The sequence below is a fragment of the Engystomops pustulosus genome, chromosome 11 (assembly GCF_040894005.1).
Source record: "Engystomops pustulosus chromosome 11, aEngPut4.maternal, whole genome shotgun sequence".
Taxonomy (NCBI): Eukaryota; Metazoa; Chordata; class Amphibia; order Anura; family Leptodactylidae; genus Engystomops; species Engystomops pustulosus.
Window position 1 is genome coordinate 60,395,237 of NC_092421.1, and position 18,602 is coordinate 60,413,838.

General features: G+C 41.4%; 2 protein-coding genes across 3 annotated transcripts in view; one reads left to right on the forward strand and one right to left on the reverse strand.

The window, feature by feature from the left end:
- ZNF518A (zinc finger protein 518A) overlaps window positions 1-4,390 on the forward strand; it is a 157,398-nt gene extending 153,008 nt beyond the window's left edge. Inside the window, exon 6 of the transcript XR_011850668.1 lies at window positions 4,039-4,390. The gene's annotated coding sequence lies outside the window, so the exon portion shown is untranslated. The remainder of the gene's footprint in view (window positions 1-4,038) is intronic.
- BLNK (B cell linker) overlaps window positions 1-18,358 on the reverse strand; it is a 125,554-nt gene extending 107,196 nt beyond the window's left edge. For both annotated transcript variants that reach the window (XM_072130015.1, XM_072130014.1), the window contains exons 1-2: window positions 18,220-18,358; window positions 8,533-8,595 (exon numbers count right to left, since the gene is read on the reverse strand). In XM_072130015.1, the coding sequence (XP_071986116.1) occupies window positions 8,533-8,595; window positions 18,220-18,294 (138 nt within the window). In that variant the 5' untranslated portion in view covers window positions 18,295-18,358. The remainder of the gene's footprint in view (window positions 1-8,532; window positions 8,596-18,219) is intronic.
- Between the last annotated feature and the right edge of the window lie 244 nt (window positions 18,359-18,602).

Below are 18,602 nucleotides of genomic sequence, written 5' to 3' on the forward strand. Positions count from 1 at the left end.
AGTTGGTGTACTCGCAATGTTCCGGCGCTGCGCGTTCTATCTCGCTGTTGAATTTAAAGTGTCAGATTCTTGGATACAAAATCTATATTTTGCAGAAATTAAGCATTAATCTGTTATATATGGAGGTAGGAATTTCAATGGTAATTATCATAATAACAAATGTTAATATGGAGTGTGCTGCGATGAAACCGCATATACCATCTGTTGGCGGAGAGCGTGCCAGCTCACGCGGGGAGACCATGTGACCCCCTTCTTTTGTATTGAGCTGCTATGCAACAAATATGTATTACCCAGGAAAATGCTTTTTATGAGACAGATGATTCAATTAGTAACTGCATCAACATGGAGATCGGATTCTGCACATAACCATCACGCACTATAATGGGCAGCTATACAAAAGCTGGGAATAAAAAACAGGATGTTTTGCGTAATCCAGTATTTTTTAGCAATTAATTAAACAGGACTTTATATTGTATGTGAATAACTGGTCAAGCCATGGATAGCCTTAAAAGGACCAGGGAGAAGCACAATTATTTCTTTGTGTATGTTGTTAGTGTAAAAGACTATTTATATTGCAGGATTAAAGCTTCCAAAGTGCATTCAAGGGGTGTCCTCACACTGCTGTGTTCTTGGTTCTCTGCATAGATCTGTTACACAGCTCCTTCATTAAAAAAAAAAAAACATTGCTTCTGTAATTCCATTCAACTAGAAGGAATAAGAAGGGGTGTATAAGGGGTTGTCCCAAGCTTAGAAATTTCTAGATAAGGGATAACAAACAAAGTGATTAGTGAAGCTCTGACTGCTGGGACCAGTGTCAGCTCCAGGTTTCAGTAGGCCCCTGGGCGACAGAGCCTCAGTGGGCCCCTTCGCAGTGAACTCATGTTTCGGCATTAAAAATTCAGAAACTAAAACAGTCTCCTGTTCCCTAAAATATTTCCTAGTTTATCATCCCAAACAGCCCCCATCCCCCTCACCCCCTATGGATTCATTAGAAACAGCCCCCCTTGCCCCATGGATTCCTTATGAACAGCCTTATGTGGGCCCTCCCCAGCAGCTCTGGGGCCCCAGCACTTGCCCAGGTATTCCCAGTGCTGGCGCAGACACAACTATGGTGTACGTTGGACTGAATTGTGGCGCATGTTCTGATTAAGTACTAACACACACCTTTTGGTAGAATTTTTTTCTTTTTTGTCCTGCACAGTGCAACAGCCGCAACACAAAACTGGCGCAGGCTCCCTGTGTGAGTCCAGGATATAACTGAGCACAGGGTTTGGCTATCTCTGGCTTTCCCATAGGATAGAGTGTGTGAATTTACAATGCTAGCCCTCCAGATCCTCCAGGATTATAGGTAGGTGAGTGGAAGTCCTATCACTCATGCACTTGCGGAGCCTTTATTATTTATTGTTGTATCCTGCATCAAATTATTTCTTTATCCAACTTGAGGCTTTTGAATTTTGGCATAATTCATCCCCTAATACTGCCAATAATTTGCCTTGTGGTACATAAAAGGGATAGGGATTGGGGGTGGCTAAATTCAGAGGGGTCATATTTTGTCCGTTTCTGGCCCAAAACTACAGATAGATGAGGTGTTTTACTCTGTAGTACTGTATAACAAATTAAAAAAAAATATGCTGCAATATAAGATCATCTTCAGTGTGGCCCAAATAATATATTTTTTTGTTTTGGACATAAAGTGCCATGTTCCCCTTTATGTCTCTCCGGGACATCTTCACTTTATATATATATATATATATATATATATATATATATATATATATATATATATATATATATATATATTTTTTTTTTTTAAATAAGGTTAGAGACCTGCATTTACAGTGGGAAGCGACATGTGATCTGCATTGGGTCCAAGACACAGCAGCTCTGCTCCACCCATTGTATTCATTAGATTCGGCACTATATGTATAAACAGAAGAAGAGAGAGGTGGTAATAATAAGATTCTGTCTCCTCCCCAGAGTCTCCAGGAGATTACAGGAGTTGAGTGAAAGTTTTCTGTAACCATGCTGATCAATGGACACTGTATAATCTGCTCAGCTCCTCCTGCTCTATAACATTCTGCCTGCAGATAGGACACTATGTACAATCTGCTTAGCTCCTCCTGCTCTATAACATGCTGCCTGCAGATAGGACACCATGTACAATCTGCTCAGCTCCTTCTACTCTATAACATGCTGCCTGCAGGTAGGACACTGTATAATCTGCTCAGCTCCTCCTGCTCTATAACATTCTGCCTGCAGATAGGACACTATGTACAATCTGCTTAGCTCCTCCTGCTCTATAACATGCTGCCTGCAGATAGGACACTATGTACAATCTGCTCAGCTCCTCCTGCTCTATAACATGCTGCCTGCAGATAGGACACCATGTACAATCTGCTCAGCTCCTCCTGCTCTATAACATGCTGCCTGCAGATAGGACACCATGTACAATCTGCTCAGCTCCTCCTGCTCTATAACATTCTGCCTGCAGATAGGACACTATGTACAATCTGCTTAGCTCCTCCTGCTCTATAACATGCTGCCTGCAGATAGGACACTATGTACAATCTGATCAGCTCCTCCTGCTCTATAGCCATATTGCATTGCTGAAATTGCAAATACGTTTTATTTCTACCAAGTATTCTTGCGATGGGTAGGCAGCGAGCCATTCTGTCAGCGTCCTTCTATTATATCCAAAAGGCATCCAGTGTGTGCGCGGTGCCCCATGCATTATGCATTACGTGTCACACACATCCCAATAAGCTGACAGCGGGATCTGACCTTGTTCCTTCCACTTGTAACTGAAGACTTTTACAATACATAATGGTTTTAGTGGTAGAAATGAAGGGATTGGGTCACAGGAAACAACATGTTTAAACATTGATGAATTCTTCCCGAGGTCCAGAGAGGGGAGGGGGGGGGTCACTTCATGTTGTTGTAGTAAATACTTACATTAGCCGCCTCTTTAATGCAGATAGCCCCTGCACGCCCGGGGCATGGGAACTGCTTAGAGAACGGCGAAACTGACAGGCGCTGGATAAGCGGCTGCACGGATTATATACTGAGAAAATGGGATTCGCAGAATTGCCAAACGGTTGTATCCTAGGTAAAGGGATACGGGATTTTTAGTGTTTTCTAATATTTCATTATGTTTAATCTGTATTTACCTTTCATATTTCAAGAACATTTTTTTTGTTCCTCAGAATTGTATAAAAAATTATATTTTTCCAGAAAAATTTACTTTTTACAAGATTTAATAATAAAGTTTCTATTTGAAAAAGACTGTTATAATTTTGTAACTGATGCAGAAGTGCTTCAAGGAGTGTGAGCAGAGCCCCTTGGGCTCCAGCTTCACTGGCTAATGCAAGGCCCCGTCAGGGCTTCTACAATCCCCATCTGCCTTCTCTGGACCTTCCCCGTCACCGGTGACTTCCTCTTCTCAGCAATTCCCATTCATGTGCCATATCTTCTGGATTGCGCCACCACAGTGACTAGCAGCCTTCCTAACCCAAAAGCAGCCTATAAGCGAGTAGCATATGGCTGTACATGCGGTACATGTGCGGGATTTGCTTGGAAGAGGTTGAATCGCTAGCTTGGAGGAGGCACATGGTGTGGGGAATGTATTGGCCAATGAAGACAGGGGGGCTCTGGTAATGCCCTCCCGAAGCACTTCTGGCTCATTTACATAATTCTAAAAGCTCACTACAGCTCAATGCAATCTTGGCACTTAAATCTTACAGGTAGCAATGCTGGTTTATTTAAGGGAATCTACCACCAGCATCAAGGACTGTATGCAAACGAGCCTGAGGGGCTCCATTGGTGTTAATAGAGCCTGGATTCCCTTAGGCTCATTTGCATACGGTCTTTCATCCAGGTGGTAGATGCTCTTTGAGGTAAATGTTGATGACCTATGTCCTTTTAATTATTATCTACTTTTGATCCAATTTTTCAATAATTGCACATGAGACTAGAATCATTAGGTGTATATAGTAACATAACAGATGATGAGTCATCCATCTGTTCCCTTATTCTTTTCAGGCACCTGGACAAGTTCCCGACCACCATCCAAAAGATTCTTGGGTGTCAAAAATGTAAAACTTTACTGTATGCTGTCCCTTCCCCCAAAAAATGTGGTGTCTGGAAGGGCTTGGCCGCTTCATCAATGTCTATGAGACCTGTTATGAGGGTCACAGATGGAGGATTTAAAGCAAAAATATTTTAGCAGTGTTCATCTGAGTTTACATAAATGCATTATTGTTCATTAAGATGTAGATATTTTCCGCAGACTTGTTTAGAGATCCACAGAATTTGTATGTAAGTCGGAACATGTATATTTTGTAAATGTAACTCCCTGTGACGCTTAGATTTTCAGATTGTTAATAAAACTTCATTGCAGACATCTTTCATAAGTCTCATGTTGACCATTGCAACCTGGGGTCAAAATTCAGGAAATTACCGGCATCCAGAGGACTTCACCAGAGGTCACAGTGTCCAAAGAGGACTGTCTGTAACTAGGGGTCGCCTGTAAGTCAAGGCCTGTACTGCAAAACTTCTTCTAATGTAAAAAAAAAATCATATCTCTTTGTCCCATGCGGACAAACCAGTAGAGCATTTATTTGCTTCCTGTTTGGCAGGTTCCAGAATGTGATTGTTACAAAGTTTCACTGATTGTTTAACCCCTTGCTGCTCTTTATTCACATTAAACATTAGAGGGAATATTTTTAAATTCTATACAAACTACATATTTAAAACATTTTTCTTTAACACATATTAATGTCACCGTACAGCGGAGAATACACACATACAGAGATGTCACCGTACAGCGGAGAATACACACATACAGAGATGTCACCATACAGGGAGAATACACACATACAGAGATGTCACCATACAGGGAGAATACACACATACAGAGATGTCACCGTACAGCGGAGAATACACACATACAGAGATGTAACTGTACATGGAGAATACACACATACAGAGATGTCACCATACAGGGAGAATACACACATACAGAGATGTCACCATACAGGGAGAATACACACATACAGAGATGTCACTGTACGGGGAGAATACACACATACAGAAATGTCACTGTACGGGGAGAATACACACATACAGAGATGTCATCGTACAGGGAGAATACACACATACAGAGATGTCACCGTACGGGGAGAATACACACATACAGAGATGTCACCGTACGGGGAGAATACACACATACAGAGATGTCACCGTACGGGGAGAATACACACATACAGAGATGTTACTGTACATGGAGAATACACACATACAGAGATGTCACTGTAAGGGGAGAATACACACAGAGATGTTACTGTACGGGGAGAATACACACATACAGAGATGTTACCGTACAGGGAGAATACACACATACAGAGATGTCACCGTACAGGGAGAATGCACACATACAGAGATGTCACCATACGGGGAGAATACACACATACAGAGATGTCACCGTACGGGGAGAATACACACATACAGAGATGTTACTGTACATGGAGAATACACACATACAGAGATGTCACTGTAAGGGGAGAATACACACATACAGAGATGTCACTGTAAGGGGAGAATACACACATACAGAGATGTCACCGTACGGGGAGAATACACACATACAGAGATGTCACCGTACGGGGAGAATACACACATACAGAGATGTTACTGTACATGGAGAATACACACATACAGAGATGTCACTGTAAGGGGAGAATACACACATACAGAGATGTCACTGTAAGGGGAGAATACACACATACAGAGATGTCACTGTAAGGGGAGAATACACACATACAGAGATGTTACCGTACATGGAGAATACACACATACAGAGATGTTACTGTACATGGAGAATACACACATACAGAGATTTCACTGTAAGGGGAGAATACACACATACAGAGATGTTACTGTACGGGGAGAATACACACATACAGAGATGTCACCGTACGGGGAGAATACACACATACAGAGATGTTACTGTACATGGAGAATACACACATACAGAGATGTCACTGTAAGGGGAGAATACACACATACAGAGATGTCACTGTAAGGGGAGAATACACACATACAGAGATGTCACCGTACGGGGAGAATACACACATACAGAGATGTCACCGTACGGGGAGAATACACACATACAGAGATGTTACTGTACATGGAGAATACACACATACAGAGATGTCACTGTAAGGGGAGAATACACACATACAGAGATGTCACTGTAAGGGGAGAATACACACATACAGAGATGTCACTGTAAGGGGAGAATACACACATACAGAGATGTTACCGTACATGGAGAATACACACATACAGAGATGTTACTGTACATGGAGAATACACACATACAGAGATGTCACTGTACGGGGAGAATACACACATACAGAGATGTCACTGTACAGGGAGAATACACACATGCAGAGATGTCACTGTACAGGGAGAATACACACATACAGAGATGTTACTGTACGGGTGAATACACACATACAGAGATGTCACAGTACAGGGAGAATACACACATACAGAGATGTCACTGTAAGGGGAGAATACACACATACATAGATGTTACCGTACATGGAGAATACACACATACAGAGATGTCACCGTACATGGAGAATACACACATACAGAGATGTCACCGTACGGGGAGAATACACACATACAGAGATGTCACCGTACATGGAGAATACACACATACAGAGATGTCACCGTACATGGAGAATACACACATACAGAGATGTCACCGTACGGGGAGAATACACACATACAGAGATGTCACCGTACATGGAGAATACACACATACAGAGATGTTACCGTACATGGAGAATACACACATACAGAGATGTCACCGTACATGGAGAATACACACATACAGAGATGTCACCGTACGGGGAGAATACACACATACAGAGATGTCACCGTACATGGAGAATACACACATACAGAGATGTCACCGTACATGGAGAATACACACATACAGAGATGTCACCGTACATGGAGAATACACACATACAGAGATGTCACCGTACGGGGAGAATACACACATACAGAGATGTCACCGTACGGGGAGAATACACACATACAGAGATGTCACCGTACGGGGAGAATACACACATACAGAGATGTCACCGTACAGGGAGAATACACACATACAGAGATGTCACTGTACAGGGAGAATACACACATACAGAGATGTCACTGTACAGGGAGAATACACACATACAGAGATGTCACTGTACAGGGAGAATACACACATACAGAGATGTCACTGTACAGGGAGAATACACACATACAGAGATGTCACTGTACAGGGAGAATACACACATACAGAGATGTCACTGTACAGGGAGAATACACACATACAGAGATGTTACTGTACGGGAGAATACACACATACAGAGATGTTACTGTACGGGGAGAATACACACATACAGAGATGTTACTGTACGGGGAGAATACACACATACAGAGATGTTACTGTACGGGGAGAATACACACATACAGAGATGTCAACATACAGGGAGAATACACACATACAGAGATGTTACTGTACGGGGAGAATACACACAGAAATGTCACTGTACGGGGAGAATACACACATACAGAAATGTCACTGTACGGGGAGAATACACACATACAGAGATGTCACCGTACAGGGAGAATACACACATACAGAGATGTAACCGTACATGGAGAATACACACATACAGAGATGTCACTGTACAGGGAGAATACACACATACAGAGATGTCACTGTACAGGGAGAATACACACATACAGAGATGTCATTGTACAGGGAGAATACACACATACAGAGATGTCACTGTACAGGGAGAATACACACATACAGAGATGTTACTGTACGGGAGAATACACACATACAGAGATGTCACAGTACAGGGAGAATACACACATACAGAGATGTCAACATACAGGGAGAATACACACATACAGAGATGTTACTGTACGGGGAGAATACACACATACAGAGATGTCACTGTACATGGAGAATACACACATACAGAGATGTCACTGTACAGGGAGAATACACACACAGCTCACTGCTGTCTGCTCCATATATACATTGATCAGGGGGGGAAGCGGTTGATAGGGGATAATTTGGTAATCAGTTTTATGCCTTCACAAACTCGCTCCGTGTGCTTACGGGATTTACTAAACTGAATCCGGAATCTCCAAACTGAATGGGCGCCTGTCTGGTCTGGTAAATCCTACAAATGCATGGAGCAAGCTTTCAAGCGAGCTTTAGTTATATGTGCAAATTTTTCCGAAATTACCAATTTTGAGTATAATTAAAAAAAAATGGCTGAAGATTATAGATTGTTTTATATAGATTATATATAACAAAATCCCCATAACAATGGCTATGATGCAGTGTCTGAGAATGAGTAATTTGTAGTCCTTGGTTTATCAGTGTCTTTTGTTAAATCTTCTACAGAGAATCCATTACTAAATACGTTATAGTTAAAGTCTTGTTAGACTTACCAAAAAGCTGTAGCCATCTAATCCCAATCTCTCCAGCACTCCTGTACATTCCTGAATTCCAACCTGAAATATAACCATAAGCAACGACAATAGCGTCAGTCAGTATTCCATATCAAAATTAGTTTATAAATATTCATTATAATTGGAGAAAGTTTAGGGGGGCATTATAATTGCATCTGCAATTATATCCAGATTAATGCCAAAAATGGTCTAAAACACTTTCTGACACATTTATCAAGTTTAAGAATGTGTTGGCACAAAGGGTGTGGCCTTGAGAATGGGGGTGTGGTCTTGGGAATAGAGGAGGGCCAGGAAATGGTATCTCCTCACACATATCCAGAGATTTCTAGGTAAGAAAAGGTAAGGAAGGACAGATCTGAGCTTGACACTGTGTACAATATAATATACATTGTCCATTGTCACATAGTTTATACGTTTGACGAAAGACACTTGTCCATCAAGTTCCAAGTTCAACCACAGAAGGGAAGGGATTGGATGAGGAAGGGAATTAGGGGAAACAATTCTATATAACATAACCATCAATGTTATTTAGGTGTCAAAACGCATCTAGACCCTTCTTGAAGCTCCCTGCTGTTCCTGCTGTGACCAGCGCCTGAGCTTGACTATTCCAAAGTTTTCATGGCAAAAAAGCCCTGTTACATCTGGTGATAACCTTATTTTCTCCAGACAGAGACAGCGCCCCTCGTCTTTTTGATATGATTTAAAACCTGGAACAACTTTCCACTAGATTTTTGTATGGACAATTCATATATTTAAATAAATTAATCATGTCCCCTCGTAGTCGTCTTTTTTCGATTGTTTTAATCTTTCCTCATAACTGAGACCCTCCATACCCCTTATCATCTTTGTGGCTCTTCGTTGTACCCTCTCCAGCTCCAGGGCCTCCTTTTTATGGACCAGAGGCCAGAACTGGACAGCATTTTCCAGGTGAGGCCGAACCAATACTTTGTACAGGGGTAATATTACATCCCTATCCCAAGAGTAACCACTTTTGATACATGACAAGATCCTACTGGCTTTAGAGGCAGCTGATTAACATTGTAAGCTGTTATTTAATCTATGATAAGAGACTCTTCAAGATCTACTCACCCAACGACATATGTTGCATGTGGATTATTAGCCCCCAGGTGCATGACCTTAAATTTATCCACATTGAACCTCATTTGCCAAGTGGATAACCAAACACTCTGCAGCCTATACACATCCTCCATAGACTGTATTACACTACACAGCTTGGTGTCATCTAAAATAATAGACACAGTGCTATTAATTCCTACCTCTACATCATTAATAAATATATTAAATAGTAGTGGGCCAAGCACAGAACCCTGGGGTACACCACTCATAACTGGTGACCATTCCGAGTAGGAATCATTGAACACAACTCTCTGGATACGATCCTTCAGCCAGTTTGCAATCCAATTGCAAATGATTTCTGCCAAACCAATAGCCCTAATTTTACCCATCAGACGTCTATGAGGGACAGTGTCAAATGCCTTTGCAAAGTCCAAGAACACAATATCCACAGCTGCTCCTCCATCCAGGCATCTGCTCACCTCTTCATAAAAGCAGATCAGGTTAGTTTGACAACTTCTATTCTTAGTAACCCCTCGCTGGCTGTCAACTATTATACCATGTGATGCTACATACTCCAGTAAATGGTTTTTTACTAACCCTTCCAATATTTTCCCCACAATTCCAGTTAAGCTTACAGGCCTGTAATTGCCTGGCGAAGTTCTGGAGCATTTTTAAAATATTGGCACCACATTCGTCTTGCGGCAGTCACTTGGAATCGAACCAAACATTAGGGAATCTCTGATTTTAGACAGCAGTACAGCAAAAACTGTTCTTTAAGAACTCTGGGGTGTAAACCATCTGGTCCAGGAGCCTTGTACACATTGATTTTATTAAGCTTAGATTGGATCATGTCTACATTCAGCCAGTCTAGTATATTACAGGATGCATGACTCGCACTGGCACTACCCGCGTCAGAACTTCTTTCTTCTATCGTATAAACAGAGCTAAAAAACCCATTTACTATCTCTGCCTCCTCTTGGTCTCCAGTCCCCAAAGCCCCATCTTCAGGATGTAGGGGTCCCACCTGCACTGACCTAAATTTTTGCATTTATATACTTGCAGAATTACTTGGGATTAGTTTTGCTGTCTTTGGCTACTTGTCTTTCATTTTGTTATTTGGCTGATTGTATTTCCTTCTTACAGATTTTGGTAAGTGTTTTGTAAATATTAAAGGTTTCAGGTGCCCTTTATTGTCCTTTTAACTGTAGCTGTATAAGCCACAGTTAACTATTTTCATATTATATTACTTTTAAATGATAAGTTCGTATAAAGGTAGAAATATATGTCTCATCAACATACTTTGCCTACATACAAGATGAATTCTGGAAACAATAAATGATCTGTTCATCTGCAGGTTTACCCCAGTCATTACTCCCTTCATTAAAACAAAAATACATACTATAAGATAAATGCACCCCTAATATATTCCCTTCTCTATCTAGAACTCTTGTGGGTAAAACAAATGTTTTGATACAATGTCAAGCTGGGGTGCCTTGGACCTACTTGTATGAATGATAATGGGAGCAGCACCCACCCTCCATCCAACGCTAGCAAACGGGTCTTGGTGGTCTCCTAAAGTTTGAGGCCCATTATAAGTATCACTATCTGTGCCCATTACACAATTTTCTAGTACTTTGGTTGGTCTGTGTGATCCTACTTTGGGATAAGAAAAGCTCAAAAATATGGAGATTCAAAGATTGGTCTTATACACAGGTGGGCTAGAGGAAACAGTGGCCTCATATATGAGAGGGCTGGAGGAAAAAGGGGCCTCATACATGGGAGGGCTGGAGGAAAAAGTGGCCTCGTACATTGGAGATCTGGAGGAAACAGTGGTCTGGTACATTGGAAAAAGCTATCTACCTGTTCTCCTTCATGGATCCAAAGTCAAGTGAAACGTGAAGAACAAGACCAATCATTCATCAAAGTAATACAGCCACGGAATTAAGTTTCCATAAATGGGATAATCAAGTTATTTTTGTGATGCTTGGATAAAAAACTTGACCATCTGGAAATCAGGATTCATGCAACACATGGAAAAACCTCCTCCACAAGAAACATTTTACCAAATTTGGAACTTGCTAGGTAATGTCTAATGTTCAGGTTACATTGCTGGTGGAAATGGAAGACTGCTCTTAGTTCTCAGTTCTCTAGTTGACTTCTCTTAGCTGTTACCAGTTCACTGTAGTAGACAGTTTTGTTATTGTATCTCTATGAACTGAATATCATATAAAGAATTCAAATGTAGTCATTTCTGGAGAAAGTATGGATAGAGGGCTACAGTCATGGCCATAAGTTTTGAGAATGATACAAATGTTAATTTTTACAGTCTACTGCATCAGGTTTTATAATGGCAATTTGCATATACTCAAGAATGTTATAAAGAGTGATCAGCTTAACAGCAATTAATTGCAAAGTCAATATTTGCCTAGAAAATGAAATTTTTCCCCCAAAACACATTTAACTTCATTGCAGGCCTGCCTGAAAAGGAACAGCTAACATGGTGTCAGTGATTGCTCCAGTAACACAGGTGTGGGTGTTGATGAGGACACGGCTGGAGATCAATCTGTCATGATTAAGTAAGAATCATACCACTGGACACTTTAAAAGAAGGCTGGTGCTTGGCATCATTGTTTCTCTTCTGTTAACCATGGTTATCTCTAAAGAAACACGTGCAGTCATCATTGAACTGCACAAAACTGGCCTTACAGGGAAGAGTATCGCAGCTAGAAAGATTGCACCTCAGTCAACAATCTATCGCATCATCAAGGAATTCAAGGAGAGAGGTTCCATTGTTATCAAAAAGGCTCCAGTGCGCCCAAGAAGGACCAGCAAGCGCCAGGACCGTCTCTTAATAGTGTTTCAGCTTGGGAATGGGGCTACCAGCAGTGCAGAGCTTGCTCAGGAATGGCAGCAGGCAGGTGTGAGTGCATCGGCACGCACTGTGAGACTGTGGAGACTCTTGGAGCAAGGCCTAGTGTCAGGAGGGCAGCAAAGAAGCCACTTCTCTCCAGAAAAAACATCAGGGACAGACTGATATTCTGCAAAAGGTACAGTAAGTGGACTGCTGAGGACTGGGGTAAAGTAATTTTCTCTGAGGAATCCCCTTTCCGATTGTTTGGAACATCTGGAAAACAGCTTGTTCGGAGAAGACAAGGTGAGTGATACCACCAGTCTTGTCTCATGCCACCTGTAAAGCCTCCTGCAACCATTCATGTGTGGGGCGGCTTCTCAGCCAAGGGAATCAGCTCTCTCACAGTCTTACCTAAAAACACATCCATGAATAAAGAATGGCACCAGAATGTCCTCCAAGAGCAACTTCTCCTAACCGTCCAAGAGGAGTTTGGTGATCAGCAATGCCTTCTCCAGCATGAAGGAGCACCTTGCCATAAAGCAAAGGTGATAACTAAATGGCTCAGGGAACAAAACATAGAGATTTTGGGTCCATGGCCTGGAAACTCCCCAGATCTTAATCCCATTGAGAACTTGTGGTCAATCATCAAGAGACGGGAGGACAAACAAAAACCAACAAATTGTGACAAAATGCAGAGGTGATTGTGCAGGAATGGACGGCTATCAGTCAGGATTTGGTCCAGAAGGTGATTGAGGGCTGACTGAGAATTGCAGAGGTCCTGAAGAAGAAGGGGCAACACTGCAAATACTGACTTGCTGCAGTAACTCATTGTAACTGCCAATAAAAGCCTTTGTTCCCCATAATATGATTGCACTTGTATTTCTGTATGTGATAAAAACATCTGACAAACACATAAAAACCAACAGATCATGTGAAAATATAATATTTGTGTCATTCTCAAAACGTATGGCCATGATTGTATAATGCATAGTAATAGATTACTTGATATGGTCATACAGATTTGGGTAGGGATGACATGGATCTGAACTATGGCTCCCATTGGCTACTATGGAATAATTTGGACAATACCATCTTGTGAGTAATGATTGAGGATGGCAAGGGCATCACCCTGAGCATATGGGCATCTTACACTTCAATACTTCAGTGGAGAATCATGATCATTAAGAGACTGGAGGTTAAAGCTTGGGAACTGTGGGCTACAGAAGAATTCTAATTGTACCACAATCCATGGAGGTGATGGAAAGTCCCCTTTAAACATTGGTTGTTGATCTTCAGCATAGACTAGTAATATTTACTTGCTAAGGATCTATGTCCTTGGCTACTGCTTTTTGTTGAATAAATGGGCTGCAGTGGTCCAGGAAGGACACATCTTTTACCTATCAAAGTAATTCATATGCTGGTAAATTATTTCCCTAGTGGGCTTCTCCTTCATTCCATCAACCTTTTTTGATACCTCCTTGTGTCCATGGGGAGAGTAGAGGGTCTGTCACCGTCACAACATAGTCTTCTCTATCCTTACAATTTGATTTCCAGATGGCTGCACTTTTCTATTTCCTGGATCTCTCATACTTGTAAGGGGGACGGATGGGGAAACACACAGTATAGCAGAAATAGGCTCATAAAGCAATTTCACTTATACAAGGGAAGGTTCACCAAGGTTACACCGATGGTTTAAATTTAAAGATCCCATGAGAACCCCATGTATTTTCTAACCTTTATAAAACATAATATTAGAGATGATTGTCTTATAAATTTTTTTATACCTCTATATTTGTAGATAACTCTGATTAAATTGCAGATGGAATGGTCAAAGGGCAGACTGGCTGCTATGTAGCACGTGTGACAAAATATCTTTAGTAACAGTCTATCTCCGGTTGTTTAAAGGACATGGACAACCAGGTCATGGATTGTAAACCAAACACACAGATGTGCTTGTGTGTGCCCGCTCTGGCATGATCTGTTCTTCCTTTAGATTATTATGCCCTGGTTTTTAAGAAAAAAAAGGCTGCAAAAAATTTCTGCAAATTAGCAGTGGGGCTCCAGGATCCATTAACACCTAAAAGAAGAGCAGATCCTGCCATAAGTGAATCTGCATAAACACATTCTGGTTGGATTGCGTTTAGAAATGCAATCCAACAGGAATGGGGAGAGGCGTTTCAACTGAAGTGCATATGATCGGTGATGGACACCACTCGTTTTGTTTTGTAAACAATGTAAGTCATGAGGTTCTACATTCACATGGCCATATGCTTGCCTGGATGGGATCTCGGGCAAGCAAAAGGCCGTGTGGAGAAAGGAGTCAGAAGTGAGAGCTCCTCCCCTCCCCATTTAAAGATTAGTGGTCATGCTACAAATCTGCCCAAATATAGGACATATCAAGCAGTGCGGCCGCCCAGTTCGTTCGCAGTGCAGTGACCTACAGATTGCATGTGTTTCAATTAAAAAGCCTATGCGTTGGAGCTGGGGCTCTCCCTGTTGTGGTTGCATTGCGTTTTTGAAAGCCATCCCACCCGGAACCTGTGATTGCAGCCTTAGGCTGCATTCACATGACCATATGAAAACGGCCACATGCTACCCATACCGTACCGTTTTTTTATGGGTTACATACGGCCAATGGACAATACGTCCAACCATTTATATTGCCGTTGTTAACACCATACCATACCGTATACTAGCCACATAAAAATATAGAGCATATCCTATTTTCTCCCATATTTCAGTTCCATATGCCCTAGAAGTCTATGAGGATGCATAAAATACGGGTTACATACATGCTGCATACGCATGAAAAACGGCATGGAAATACGGTACAGGAGAAATCACACTTTGTGTGAATGCAGCCAAAGTACGCACAGAAGTAGGATGTTTCAGTAAACCGCTACAGCATCCTTAACCCATAATGTGACCCATGAAAAGACCTTACTGACCAGAGACTGACAATTTTTTGCATCAATGGGGGCAGGATTTTTTGTTTTGTTTTGTTTCTTTATATGGACTTCTATGGACTGGGAATATTTATTAGGACTTCTGCACCTAGACACTGGCTCTGACACTCCAAAGTCAAGGTCAGTTCAAACTGCGGTGTTTAATTTTATGGTAAAAACTACCGGTCAAATACTTGGTCAAAATCCCAGCGCATTTTATTCTGAGCTTATTCGGAAAGAAGTCTCAAAGACATGCCATTGATTTCTGTGGGAGTGGGATTTTGCACACATCTTCCCAATGGAAAATCCATGGCAATATTTGCTGCGTGACCAAACCCTTCCAGTAGCCATTACTATGCTGATATAGAAGCTTCTTTCCTCTAGACATAGTTACAGCCCAGTAATAATTAGACAAGGCATTGCATTTATTGGTAGCCCATTTGGCGTGATGGCTTTGAATAAGTGTGTAGCCATGTTTACTGAAACTCTCAGAAACTAGCATAAAAAATTATTGAAAATTGGTGAGTGCTTACTGAAAATGTGCAAAAACTCAAAAAGTGTCAATATATTTTGACACCACATAATGTTTTAATTTTCTCTCTGAACTCTTGAACTTCCATTGGATTAAACGTCTTTGGAAAAATGAATGAATTGTAAAGGTGCATAAAGCTTGCGGAAAAAAGCACTATTTTTAAGACTATCTGACATATATCACCTTTTTGTTTTCTTTTTAAGTATTTAGTTTACTTGATACTGAAGGAGTAGTGGAAACACCCGATACTGGTGTAACTGTTTTGGACCACAGCTGTTCCCACATGATCATATGTTAACCAGATCATCAATTTAAGATTGTTAGGGTCCAACCATCAGTAAAGATCCTACTATTTAAAGAGATCACAGAATTCAGACACAGACTGTGCCATCTTTATGGTTATTCCGGATAACGGATACAGTGTCCTAAGTTGTATAGTTGCTGTGCTTGGGGTTGACTTGATCTTGGGACTGAATAGCAAACAATCCACGTGGACTGATGAACTTAGGCTGGTTTCACACCACGTTTTATGTATGAGGTAAGCGACGATTTGTCAATGTATATGCCAAGCGTATACGCCTGCTGCTAGACATATACGCTTAGTGTATACATTGACAAATAGTGGCAGACAGAGGCATAGTTGTTGGCTCCGTCTGGCCACTATATGTCCGTCAAAAAAGCAAGCTATGTATTTCCATCCTGCAGCCTCCGGCTGAGCCACGTATGCACACAGCAGAGGCAATGGGTGGCTATGGGGAGTGAATGCAGCATATTGCATCTCTCCCCACAGCCCCACCGAACATCTATGTCACTTGGCAGGAGGGAGGACCTGGTGATGTCTCTTTCCATATAAGGACAGTGACATCACTGGGGGAACACCCCGTTAATTCGGCAGCAGCGAATAGCCTCCTCCTTCTGCATTTAGGGGGGGAGGGGCCCGGGCAATGTATTGCTATGTGTACAATGGAATGCATCTGCCATATGTTGTAAGGATACGTTGGAATCCTCCTGACGTGTCCTTACAACATACGGCAAATAACGCGGTGTGAACTCTGTTTTAGAACAATGCATCACTAATCCATGCTTTGATTTAATCTCCGTCCCAATACCCCTCTAAATAGGATTACAATGTCATTTGAACCCCAAAATCTTACATTTTTATGATAAAACAAATACAACGTTATTATTATCAATGCTTCTATGCCATAAACTGCTGTAGAAGCACTGAAATGATCACAAATTATTTTTGCTGCTACGCCACTACCACGCAGAGCAGGCCGCCACGGGCCTTCCTGTCCTGACTTATTAAAAATGACTTTTTTCCCTGACTTTTAAAAAATGTTAGCAGGAGCCATTTAAACATTAAACTCCTCATGCTAAAAACAAGCCCTCATATAGCTATGTAAAAGAAATTGTGGTGGGTTCTTGTTTGTTCAGCCCTATTTCTCACTATTACGAGTCCTGGATTCCAGCCTCATAGTTAAAGGAACGTCTTGCGTCATATATAGCCATGATAAAACCCCTGAACATTATTGGGTCAGTGAAATGCGGCCACCGTACTTTCTGGGTTTCTGTGTAGGTTAGTGTGAATAAGCTGTTAGTCTTGGCGTGAAGGGTTTTTCAATAATTCTTACCCTATCCCCTTCTTGACTTTTCTCCATTGACAAGCTGATGCTGGAAGTCGGCATCACTGGGCAACTAAGGTGGACTCGGAGTAACCTATTCTGTTGATCCCCCTCAGTCGGACTTCATCCTTCCCAGGTATTTATGTGTTATATCTTTATGGATACACCCCATTATGTAAAATTATGTATATTTTCATGGCTTTTATAGTGAATAAAAAAATTGTCATTTATTCATAAATTAAATCCGTCCCTGATGCCACCTGTGATTTCCCTGTAGATGTTCCTGTCCACCCTGATGGCATCTTAAAATATTGCATTGGATTGTCTAGAATAGATGCACTGCAACAAATCATCAGCTGTGGGCATACTTAAAGTTAAAATCTGAGCTATAAGAGATTAAGTCGAGCATTTGCTAATGATCTGATCTGTACATTGTGTTCTGAGACGTTTCCATATCAGGAAAGGGCACTGTATAGTTTGACTATATCAGAACCGTGCACCCGGATATTACTCCAGTGCTATTTGCTGGCCCTGTTTGTATGATGGAAATAAAGTTTAGATCCTTGTAATGTAACCAGCAGGATTCCCATAATTCTGAGCTTCTTGTATCCAGCACATCAAGCCGCACTTTCTTACCTGCTTTAAAAGATCCGCAACTTGTGAAGTTGTCCAAGTTTCAAAGTGTTCCCGAAGCGGGAGTTTAAAAGCCATGGTCTAATCTGGAGATTGGAAGGGATTCTATTAAATACAGTAGTAAGAGCTCAGCTGCTCTTAGAGATTTACTAATTCTCAAAGAGGAAGTGTCCTTAGCTGTCTGGCTGTGTGAAACAGGACTTAACCCCCAAACTGCCAAAGCTCTAGCCCGAAGAAAAAACATTGTGGCAGATAAGGTTAAACCAGTTTCAAAGCAGAATGTCAAGAAAGATGAGATTAAAGCTTATGAAAACAAACTTCCAACATTACATCGCTGTATATAGAACCATATAAACACATAAGATGATCCACAGTTGCAGTTTTTC